The sequence below is a fragment of the Pristiophorus japonicus genome, chromosome 18 (assembly GCF_044704955.1).
Source record: "Pristiophorus japonicus isolate sPriJap1 chromosome 18, sPriJap1.hap1, whole genome shotgun sequence".
NCBI classification, from domain to species: domain Eukaryota; kingdom Metazoa; phylum Chordata; class Chondrichthyes; family Pristiophoridae; genus Pristiophorus; species Pristiophorus japonicus.
The window spans coordinates 110,070,484-110,083,226 of record NC_091994.1 but is presented as its reverse complement, the minus strand read 5'-3'; the positions used below and the strand labels follow the sequence as shown (position 1 = coordinate 110,083,226).

Sequence of the window (12,743 nt, the reverse complement as noted above, 5' to 3'; positions counted from 1 at the left end):
AAGGGGTAAGCCATTTAGGACCGAGATAAGGAGAAACGTCTTCACTCAGAGAATTGTGAACCTGTGGAATTCTCTACCACAGAAAGTTGTTGAGGCCAGTTCATTAGATATATTCAAAAGGAAGTTAGATGTGGCCCTTGCGGCTAAAGGGATCAAGGGGTATGGAGAGAAAGCAGGAATGGGGTACTGATGTTGCATGATCAGCCATGATCTTATTGAATGGTGATGTAGGCTCAAAGAGCCGAATGGCCTTCTCCTGCACCTATTTTCTATGTTTCTATGTTTTGTATTTTTTGAGCTGTTCCAGTACATTTCTACTGTTACTTGTGAAATACCTGCTCAACTGAGTCACTGTAGCCTGATGTGATGCCACCCATTTCTTAAATCAAGTAGGAAAATAAAGGTGACTTGCAGATTACTGCAAAAGAAAAAGGGGTGGGTTGGGAGTGGCTGAAGGCTGGATAGGCACTCGCCGAAGGTTAATGTAGCACCTTAGCACATACATAAACCTGTGTCCTTGCCACTCACTCACAGTGAACTTGCGATCACACATACAATTTAGGACACATTCCCAACCACCCCATGTGATCCACATACTTGTACAGCAGGACAGCACAGACAACTTTCAGAAAATCTATCCGAGATAACCCTGCAGGAGATTTGGGCATGCAAAGCTTGGGTTGAAGCAGGGCTGATTTAAAGCAGATTTGCAGGAGAATTAGAAAGTGCCGACACACGTATACACACATTTGTTTCCACTTCCAGGGTAATCATCAGTCATTGGTTCAACTGGAGGGGTGCAGGAGAACGAGAAGGGTCACTTGTCATTCTGAAAACTTAGGCATAGTCGTTTTCAGTGGAACATTAGACTTTGCAAAATACTTCACCAAAATTTTTAAAAGGTGCAGTCCCTCTTCATTGAGCTGTAAATCACTTGGAACTTTCACAAAATGCAACTCGTACCTGGACCATAATCCTGTTCTTGTGGTTTTGTGCTCAATTCTTCCCCCCCAACTGGCATTCGATTTACATTAACAGATTGGAAGCATGTCTTTCATAAAGGGGATACTGAAACTTTATATTTAAATGTTCACCTTAATGTGGGCAATACACATGCATACATTAAGGCATGGTTGTGCTCTCATAACTGCATGAATTAGCATTCAAATCTTTCAACTCATCAAACGTTCTTACCACCATAATCTCAAAAAAAGGCAATTTTTTAAGGAATGGAAATTTGGGAATGAGAGAAAATTCTACTTTCCTTTTAAAATTCCTATATTCTCAAACTATATTACACAAAGCAGAAGAGGGAGACTGTGTGTGAGTGGGAAACCTTAAAATTCATAAGCGAAGTTACACATGTCATTAAAGACGTATTTTCCATGTCGCAGGCACTAACATACAACATTCTATTTGCGTCAGGGCTCTGCTTCAGGTCAGTTTTTAAAGACATGGAGAGCTTTGCTAATAGAAAGATATACATTTCTGACGGGATTGGACAGGGTAGATGCAGGAAGAATGTTCCCGATGTTGGGGAAGTCCAGAACCAGGGGTCACAGTCTAAGGATAAGGGTAAGCCATTTAGGATCGAGATGAGGAGAAACTTCTTCACCCAGAGAGTGGTGAACCTGTGGAATTCTCTATCACAGAAAGTTGTTGATGCCAGTTCGTTAGATATATTCAAAGGGGAGTTAGATGTGGCCCTTTTGGCTAAAGGGATCAAGGGGTATGGAGAGAAGGCAAGAATGGGGTACTGAAGTTGCATGATCAGCCACGATCATATTGAATGGTGGTGCAGGCTCGAAGGGCCGAATGGCCTACTCCTGCACCTATTTTCTATGTTTCTATGTAATTCAGGTGGTGATTCAGCTATGTGTTGGTACTGGAACAATGCGCCAGTGAGCAAGACCAGCGCTTGCAATCAGCAGTGGATCGTCTTTGACGGATTATTGAAGATCATCTCCTCTTTCTTCAAAAGATAGTTTCAGTTCTTCAAACAGATTTGCCAGGGAAATAACGTGGCGAGCGCAGAGGCTAATGAAACATCCTTGAGGCCAAGAGCAGTGGAGTCCTTGCTGGCCATTTGTTTCACCCACAGCCCCCAAATTGAAATAGCGCAGACGCAACTGTTTAACCAGTCGTGTTATTTGACTGCTCCTGGGAGAAAGATCATGTCGGGCAGCAACTTTTTAAAAAGAAAGAAAAAGTTCATGAAGCATTGCAGGAAGGAACACCTTAAAACAGGGTGCCTTTTATGAATAAAATAAGCCACAAAATTAATTTCAGATGGTAAAATAACCATATTAAATGCAAGCAGTCAATGAAGCAATGCAGTACTGTCCAAACTCATTGTTGTGCATGAACAATGTAATAAGTCCTATCTGCAGTTTCTCCCTGCAAAGTCACTCGATTCATCTCCAGTAAGTCTCCATTAAATGACAGAGAAACAGAAACCTAGAACGGTGAAGGACAACACGTAACTACAGTCCGCTGTGTCCTTTAGAGCCAACTGGAATGTTGTGTGCAGTTTTGGTTTCCATATTTACGAAAGGATATACTTGTTTTGGAGGCAGTTCAGAGAAGGTTCACTAGGTTGATTCTGGAGATGAGGGGGTTGACTTATGAGGAAAGGTTGAGTAGGTTGGGCCAATACTCATTGGAGTTCAGATGAATGAGAGCTGATCTTATCGAAACGTATAAGATTATGAGGGGGCTTGACAAGGTGGATGCAGAGAGGATGTTTCCACTGGTGGGGGAGACTAGAACTAGAGGGTATAGCCTTAGAATAAGGGGCCGCCCATTTAAAACTGAGATGAGGAGCAATTTCTTCTCTCAGAGGGTTGTGGATCTGTGGAATTCACTGCCTCAGAGAGCTGTGGAAGCTGGGTCATTGACTAAATTTAAGACAGAGATAGTTTCTTAACCAATAAGGGAATAAGGGGTTATGGGGAGCGGGCAGGGAAGTGGAGCAGAGTCCATGATCGGATCAACCATGACCATATTAAATGGCGGAGCAGGCTCGAGGGGCCGTATGGCCTACTCCTGCTCCTATTTCCTATGTTCTTTTATGACAGCAGTATTGTCATGTGGAACCACAAGAGGGTTTGCAGCCGAAGCCAACTCGGGGCAGATTGAATCTGTGGCGTCCTGCTCGGTCAGGATTGTGATTAAACATCCTCGTCATTCTCCCCTGCAGCAGCGATTACTGCGTATCGAGTTACTGCATAGCTCAATCTGCACAGTTTGTTCACAGAAACCCACACCAGGAGTAACCATGCTGATTTTAGAAGGAAGACCTTCATAGTCATGTTACACGCATAAGCCTTCCTGGGGAGTTTACATAACGTAGAGCTGGAAATAGTGCAACCGCACAAATATAAAAAGGATTGCTACATGAATATTTTAACTTTGCATATATATAATTATATATTTTTTTTAAACCATTTACATTGCAATGCCTTCCAGATGATGACAGACTATTAGTGACAATATTTATGCTAAGGAGACACACGAGAGCTCAACAAAATACTGAATGTTTCAGTTGCAGTGCATCTTTCTTTGTTACGACTGGAAGATAATAATGAAATATTGTTCCCTGTGAGTGGGAAGGGGATTATTTACGGCAGGGGTTCTCAACCTTTTTTGTTTCCAAGGACCCCCCTCCCTTGTTATAAAAATTCCACAGACCCCCTGTGGGGGTGCGGGGGTGGGGAGAAGGGGGTGTGTGAGGGGCGGGGATAGAAACATATTGAATGGTGGTGCAGGCTTGAAGGGCCGAATGGCCTACTCCTGCACCTATTTTCTATGATCATGGCTGATCATGCAACTTCAGTACCCCATTCCTGCTTTCTCTCCAAACCACTTGATTCCTTTAGCCGTAAGGGCCACATCTAACTTCCTTTTGAATATATCTAAACGAATTGGCCTCAACAACTTTCTGTGGTAGAGAATTCCACAGGTTCACAATTCTGAGTGAAGAAGTTTCTCCTCATCTCGGTCCTAAATGGCTTACCCCGTATCCTTAGACTGTGATCCCTGGTTCTGGACTTCCCCAACATTGGGAACATTCTTCTGACATCTAACCTGTCCAATCCCGTCAGAATTTTATATGTTTCTATGAGATCCCCTCTCATTCTTCTAAATTCCAGTGAATGTAAGCCTAGTCGATCCAGTCTTTCTTCATATGTCAGTCCTGCCATCCCGGGAATCAGTCTGGTGAACCTTCGCTGCACTCCCTCAATAGCAAGATTAGTAAACCAAAATTGTCCACAATGTTCAAAGTGTGGCCTCACCAAGGCCCTGTACAACTGTAGCAAGACCTCCCTGTCCCTATACTCAAATCCTCTCGCTATGAAGGCCAACATGTCATTTGCCTTCTTCACCGCCGCTGTACCTGCATGCCAACCTTCAATGACTGATGTAGCGTGACACCCAGGTCTCGTTGCATCTCCCCTTTTCCTAATCTGTCAACATTCAGATAATACTCTGCCTCCCTGTTTTTGCCAACAAAGTAGATAACCTCACATTTATAAGAACATTAGAATTAGGAACAGGAGTAGGCCATCTAGCCCCTCGAGCCTGCTCCGCCATTCAATAAGATCATGGCTGATCAGGTCGTGGACTCAGCTCCACTTACCCGCCCTCTCCCCGTAACCCTTAATTCCCTTATTGCTTAAAAATCTATCTATCTTTGACTTGAAAACATTCAATGAGCCAGCCTCAACTGCTTCCTTGGGCAGAGAATTCCACAGATTCACAACCCTCTGGGAGAAGAAATTCTTTCTCAACTCGGTTTTAAATTGGCTCCTCCGTATTTTGAGGCTGTGCCCCCTAGTTCTAGTCTCCCCGACCAATGGAAACAACCTCTCTGCCTCTATCTTGTCTATCCCTTTCATGATTTTAAATGTTTCTATAAGATCATCCCTCATCCTTCTGAACTCCAAGGAGTAAAGACCCAGTCTACTCAATCTATCATCATAAGGTAACCCCCTCATTTCTCGAATCAGCCTAGTGAATCGTCTCTGTACCCCCTCCAAAGCTAGTATATCCTTCCTTAAGTAAGGTGACCAAAACTGCACGCAGTACTCCAGGTGCGGCCTTACCAATACCTGAGACAGTTGCAGCAACACCTCCCTGCTTTTGTACTCCATCCCTCTCGCAATGAAGGCCAACATTCCATTCGCCTTCCTGATTACCTGCTGCACCTGCAAACTAACCTCTTGAGATTCATGCACAAGGATCTAAAAGAGTTTCATGCACAAGGACCCCCAGGTCCCTCTGCACCACAGCATGTTGTAATTTCTCCCCATTCAAATAATATTCCCTTTTACTGTTTTTTTTCCCCAAGGTGGATGACCTCACACTTTCCGACATTGTATTCCATCTACCAAACCTTAGCCCATTCGCTTAACCTATCCAAATCTCCTTGCAGCCTCTCTGAGTCCTCTACACAACCCGCTTTCCCACTAATCTTAGTGTCATCTGCAAATTTTGTTGCACTACACTCTGTCCCCTCCTCTAGGTCATCTATGTATATTGTAAACAGTTGTGGTCCCAGCACTGATCCCTGTGGCACACCACTAACCACTGATTTCCAACCGGAAAAGGACCCATTTATCCCGACTCTCTGCTTTCTGTTCGCCAGCCAATTCTCTATCCATGCTAATACATTTCCTCTGACTCTGCGTACCTTTATCTTCTGCAGTAACCTTTTGTGTGGCACCTTATTGAATGCCTTTTGGAAATCTAAATACACCACATCCATCGGTACACCTCTATCTACCATGCTCATTATATCCTCAAAGAATTCCAGTAAGTTAGTTAAACATGATTTCCCTTTCATGAATCCATGCTGCGTCTGCTTGATTGCACTATTCCTATCCAGATGTCCCGCTATTTCTTCCTTAATGATAGTTTCAAGCATTTTCCCCACTACAGATGTTAAACTAACCGGCCTATAGTTACCTGCATTATACTGCATTATAGTTATCCACATTATACTGCATTTGCCATGCATTTGCCCCCTCTCTTAACCTGTCCAAGTCACCCTGCAGCCTCTTAGCATCCTCCTCACAGCTCACACTGCCACCCAGCTTAGTGTCATCTGCAAACTTAGAGATATTACATTTAATTCCTTCGTCCAAAGCATTAATGTATATTGTAAATAGCTGGGGTCCCAGCACTGAACCTTGCGGCACCCCACTAGTCACTGTCTGCCATTCTGAAAAGGACCCGTTTATTCCTACTCTTTGCTTCCTGTCTGCCAACCAGTTCTCTATCCACATCAATACATTACCCCCAATACCATGTGCCTTAATTTTGCACACTAATCTCTTGTGTGGGACCTTATCAAAAGCCTTTTGAAAACCACATTCACTGATTCTCCCTTGTCCACTCTATAGTTACATCCTCAAAAATTCCAGAAGATTTGTCAAGCATGATTTCCCTTTCATAAATCCATGCTGACTTGGACCAATCCTGTCACTGCTTTCCAAATGCGCTGCTATTACATCTTTAATAATTGATTCCAACATTTTCCCCACTACTGATGTCAGGCTAACCGGTCTATAATTACCCGTTTTCTCTCTTCTCTCCTTTTTTAAAAAGTGGGGTTACATTAGCTACTCTCCAATACATAGGAACTGATCCAGAGTCTATCGAATGTTGGAAAATGACCACCAATGCATCCACTATTTCTAGGGCCACTTCCTTAGGTAGTTAATGTAACACCACTTTTTTAAAAAGTAGGGAGAGAGAAAACGGGTAATTATAAGACCGGTTAGCCCGACATCGGTAGTGGGGAAAATGTTGGAATCAATTATTAAGGATGAAACAGCAGCACATTTGGAAAGCAGTGATAGGATCGGTCCAAGTCAGCATGAATTTATGAAAGGGAAATCATGCTTGACAAATCTTCTGGAATTTTGAGAGGATGTAACTAGTAGAGTGGACAAGGGAGAACCAGTGGATGTGATGAATTTGGACTTTCAAAAAGTTTTTGACAAGGTGCCACACAAGAGATTGGTGTGCAAAATTAAAGCACATGGTATTGGGGGTAATATATTGACGTGGATAGAGAACTGGTTGGCAGACAGGAAGCAGAGAGTCGGGATAAACAGGACCTTTTCAGAATGGTAGGCCGTGACTATTGGGGTGCCGTAGGGCTCAGTGCTGGGACCCCAGCTATCTACAATATACATTAATGATTTAGATGAAGGAATTAAGTGTAATATCTCCAAGTTTGCAGATGACACTAAACTGGGTGGCAGTGTGAGCTGTGAGGAGGATGCTAAGAGGCTGCGGGGTGACTTGGACAGGTTAGGTGAGTGGGCAAATGCATGGCAGATGCAGTATAATGTGGATAAATGTGAGGTTATCCACTTTAGTGGCAAAAACAAGGCGGCAGAATATTATCTGAATGGCAGCAGATTAGGAAAAGGGGAGGTGCAACGAGACCTGGGTGTCATGGTACACCAGTAATTGAAAGTTGGCATGCAGGTACAGCAGGCGGTGAAGGCGGCAAATGGCATTTTGGCCTTCATAGCGAGGGGATTTGGGTATAGGAGCAGGGAGGTCTTACTGCAGTTGTACAGGGCCTTGGTGAGGCCTCACCTGGAATATTGTGTGCAGTTTTGGTCTCCCAATCTGAGGAAGGACATTCTTGCTATTGAGGGAGTGCAGCGAAGGTTCACCAGACTGATTCCCGGGATGGCGGGACTGACATATGACGAAAGACTGGATCGACTGGGCCTGTATTCACCGGAGTTTAGAAGAATGAGAGGGGATCTCATAGAAGCATGTAAAATTCAGATGGGATTGGACAGGTTAGATGCAGGAAGAATGTTCCCAATGTTGGGGAAGTCCAGAACCAGGGGTCACAGTCTAAGGATAAGGGGTAAGCCATTTAGGACTGAGATGAGGAGAAACTTCTTCACTCAGGGTTGTGAACCTGTGGAATTCTCTACCACAGAGATTTGTTGATGCCAGTTCATTGGATATATTCAAGAGGGAGTTAGATATAGCCCTTATGGCTAAAGGGATCAAGGGGTATAGAGAGAAAGCAGGAAAGGGGTACTGAGGTGAATGATCAGCCATGATCTTACTGAATGGTGGTGCAGGCTCGAAGGGCTGAATGGCCCACTCCTGCACCTATTGTCTATGTTTCTATGTTTCTTTAGGTACTCTGGGATGCAGATTATAGACATAGAAACATAGAAAATAGGTGCAGGAGTAGGCCATTCGGCCCTTCTAGCCTGCACCGCCATTCAATGAGTTCATGGCTGAACATTCAACTTCAGTACCCCATTCCTGCTTTCTCGCCATACCCCTTGATCCCCCTAGTAGTAAGGACTACATCTAACTCCTTTTTGAATATATTTAGTGAATTGGCCTCGACAACTTTCTGTGGTAGAGAATTCCACAGGTTCACCACTCTCTGGGTGAAGAAGTTCCTCCGCATCTCGGTCCTAAATGGCTTACCCCTTATCCTTAGACTGTGACCTCTGGTTCTGGACTTCCCCAACATTGGGAACATTCTTCCTGCATCTAACCTGTCTAACCCCGTCAGAATTTTAAATGTTTCTATGAGGTCCCCTCTCATTCTTCTGAACTCCAGTGAATACAAGCCCAGTTGATCCAGTCTTTCTTGATAGGTCAGTCCCGCCATCCCGGGAATCAGTCTGGTGAACCTTCGCTGCACTCCCTCAATAGCAAGAATGTCCTTCCTCAGGTTAGGAGACCAAAATTGTACACAATACTCCAGGTGTGGCCTCACCAATGCCCTGTACAACTGTAGCAACACCTCCCTGCCCCTGTACTCAAATCCCCTTGCTATGAAGGCCAACATGCCATTTGCTTTCTTAACCGCCTGCTGCACCTGCATGCCAACCTTCAATGACTGATGTACCATGACAGCCAGGTCTCTTTGCACCTCCCCTTTTCCTAATCTGTCACCATTCAGATAATAGTCTGTCTCTCTGTTTTTACCACCAAAGTGGATAACCTCACATTTATCCACATTATACTTCATCTGCCATGCATTTGCCCACTCACCTAACCTATCCAAGTCGCTCTGCAGCCTCACAGCATCCTCCTCGCAGCTCACACTGCCACCCAACTTAGTGTCATCTGCAAATTTGGAGATACTACATTTAATCCCCTCATCTAAATCATTAATGTACAGTGTAAACAGCTGGGGCCTCAGCACAGAACCTTGCGGTACCCCACTAGTCACTGCCTGCCATTCTGAAAAGTCCCCATTTACTCCTACTCTTTGCTTCCTGTCTGACAACCAGTTCTCAATCCATGTCAGCACACTACCCCCAATCCCATGTGCTCTAACTTTGCACATCAATCTCTTGTGTGGGACCTTGTCGAACGCCTTCTGAAAGTCCAAATATACCACATCAACTGGTTCTCCCTTATCCACTCTACTGGAAACATCCTCAAAAAATTCCAGAAGATTTGTCAAGCATGATTTCCCTTTCACAAATCCATGCTGACTTGGACCTATCATGTCACCTCTTTCCAAATGCACTGCTATGACATCCTTAATAATTGATTCCATCATTTTACCCACTACCGATGTCAGGCTGACCGGTCTATAATTCCCTGTTTTCTCTCTCCCTCCTTTTTTAAAAAGTGGGGTTACATTGGCTACCCTCCACTCCATAGGAACTGATCCAGAGTCAATGGAATGTTGGAAAATGACTGTCAACGCATCCACTATTTCCAAGGCCACCTCCTTAAGTACTCTGGGATGCAGTCCATCAGGCCCTGGGGATTTATCGGCCTTCAATCCCATCAATTTCCCCAACACAATTTCCCAGCTAATAAGGATTTCCCTCAGTTCCTCCTCCTTACTAGACCCCCCGACCCCTTTTATAACCGGAAGGTTGTTCGTGTCCTCCTTCGTGAATACCGAACCAAAGTACTTGTTCAATTGGTCCGCCATTTCTTTGTTCCCCGTTATGACTTCCCTGATTCTGACTGCAGGGGACCTACGTTTGTCTTTACTAACCTTTTTCTCTTTACATATCTATAGAAACTTTTGCAATCCGTCTTAATGTTCCCTGCAAGCTTCTTCTCATACTCCATTTTCCCTGCCCTAATCAAACCCTTTGTCCTCCTCTGCTGAGTTCTAAATTTCTCCCAGTCCCCAGGTTCGCTGCTATTTCTGGCCAATTTGTATGCCACTTCCTTGGCTTTAATACTATCCCTGATTTCCCTTGATAGCCACGGTTGAGCCACCTTCCCTTTTTTATTTTTATGCCAGACAGGAATGTACAATTGTTGTAGTTCATCCATGCGGTCTCTAAATGTCTGCCATTGCCCATCCACAGTCAACCCCTTAAGTATCATTCGCCAATCCATCCCAGCCAATTCACGCCTCATACCTTCAAAGTTAGCCTTCTTTAAGTTCTGGACCATGGTCTCTGAATTAACTGTTTCATTCTCCATCCCAATGCAGAATTCCACCATATTATGGTCACTCTTCCCCAAGGGGCCTCGCACAACGAGATTGCTAATTTATCCTCTCTCATTACATAACACCCAGTCTAAGATAGCCTCCCCCCTAGTTGGTTCCTCGACATATTGGTCTAAAAAACCATCCCTTATGCACTCCAGAAAATCCTCCTCCACTGTATTGCTTCCAGTTTGGTTAGCCCAATCTGTGTGCATATTAAAGTCACCCATTATAACTGCTGCACCTTTATTGCACGCACCCCTAATTTCCTGTTTGATGCCCTCCCCAACATCACTACTACTGTTTGGAGGTCTGTACACAACTCCCACTAACGTTTTTTGCCCTTTGGTGTTCTGCAGCTCTACCCATATAGATTCCACATCATCCAAGCTAATGTCCTTCCTAACTATTGCCTTAATCTCCTCCTTAACCAGCAATGCTACCCCACCTCCTTTTCCTTTTATTCTATCCTTCCTGAATATTGAATACCCCTGGATGTTGAGTTCCCAGCCCTGATCATCCTGGAGCCACGTCTCCGTAATCCCAATCACATCATATTTGTTAACGTCTATTTGCACAGTTAATTCATCCACCTTATTGCGGATACTCCTTGCATTAAGACACAAAGCCTTTAGGCTTGTTTTTTTAACACCCTCTGTCCTTTTAGAATTTTGCTGTACAATGGCCCTTTTTGTTCTTTGCCTTGGGTTTCTCTGCCCTCCACTTTTCCTCATCTCCTTTCTGTCTTTTGTTTTTGCCTCCTTTTTGTTTCCCTCTATCTCCCTGCCATATTAGTTTAACTCCTCCCCAACAGCACTAGCAAACACTCCCCCGAGGACATTGGTTCCGATTCTGCCCAGGTGCAGACCGTCCGGATTGTACTGGTCCCACCTCCCCCAGAACCGGTTCCAATGCCCCAGGAATTTGAATCCCTCCCTGCTGCACCATTGCTCAAGCCACGTATTCATCTGAGCTATCCTGCGATTCCTACTCTGACTTGCACGTGGCACTGGTAGCAATCCCGAGATTACTACTTTTGAGGTCCTACTTTTTAATTTAGCTCCTAGCTCCTTAAATTCATTTCGTAGGAACTCATCCCTTTTTTTACCTATGTCATTGGTACCAACGTGCACCACGACAACTGGCTGTTCTCCCTCCCTTTATCAGGCCCTGGTGATCTATCGGCCTTCAGTCCCATCAATTTCCTAACACAATTTCCTGACTAATAAGGATTTCCTTCAGTTCCTCCTTCTCGCTAGACCCTCGGTCCCCTAGTATTTCCGCAAGGTTATTTGTGTCTTCCTTAGTGAAGACTGAACCAAAGTATTTGTTCAATCGGTCTGCCATTTCTTTGTTCCCCATTATAAATTCACCTGATTCTGACTGCAACGGACCTAAATTTGTCTTCACTAATCTTTTTCTCTTCACATATCTATAGAAGCTTCTGCAGTCAGTTTTTATGTTCCCTGCAAGCTTCCTCTCATACTCTATTTTCCACCTCCTAATTATACCCTTTGTCCTCCTCTGCTGAATTCTAAATTTCTCCCAGTCCTCAGGGTTGCTGCTTTTTCTGGCCAATTTATATGCCTCTTCCTTGGATTTAACATTATCCCTAATTTCCCTTGTTAGCCACGGTTGAACCACCTTCCCCGTTTTATTTTTACGCCAGACAGGGATGTACAATTGTTGAAGTTCATCCATGTGATCTTTAAATGTCTGCCATTGCCTATCCACCGTCAACCCTTTAAGTATCATTTGCCAGTCTATCCTAGCCAATTCACGATGGCCGTTCATCTCGCATGGTTGCCATTAGCAACCATCAAAGATCACTAGGCCTCAGCGCCCCCCCACCCCCCCTGCCAACACAAACAGGGATAAAGTTCCACACACTTTATGGCGCCTGGCGTACAGGTCTCACTCACCCCCCGACAGATCTTCGATGCGCAGGAAGGTGACCTCGAACTGAATAAGGTTGAAAAACTGTGGCAGGTTTGTCCAGTACCACCACATTCATTCACCTGCACTTTCCCCATGGCTCTTACGGGGTCATTTTGTGTGTGTTTGGGGGTGTTGCCCCTTCAGTCCCACCCGCACCAATTTAAAATAAGAGACCGGGACCCCAGGTTGGCTTGGCAGAGCCTTGGCTTTCCCACAGAAGCTCCAGCTCGTCCGTAATGCCACTGCCCGACTGCTGACCTCCCCGCAGAGCGCCACCCGCAGGCGGCAGCAGTGAGGTGGATCCAACCAACACCACCTGTTAAAACTAGTCGATGGC

The 12,743-nt window shown here is 44.7% G+C and overlaps 1 protein-coding gene across 18 annotated transcripts in view; it reads right to left on the bottom strand.

Moving 5' to 3' along the window:
* The window catches only part of kif1b (kinesin family member 1B), a 327,704-nt gene that overhangs the window by 184,919 nt on the left and 130,042 nt on the right, over positions 1-12,743 (bottom strand). For 9 of the 18 annotated variants that reach the window (XM_070860541.1, XM_070860555.1, XM_070860547.1 and 6 more), the window contains one exon: positions 748-789. The exons of the other annotated variants lie outside the window; for them this stretch is intronic. In XM_070860541.1, coding sequence (XP_070716642.1) covers positions 748-789 — 42 coding nt within the window. The remainder of the gene's footprint in view (positions 1-747; positions 790-12,743) is intronic. 18 annotated transcript variants of the gene reach the window in all.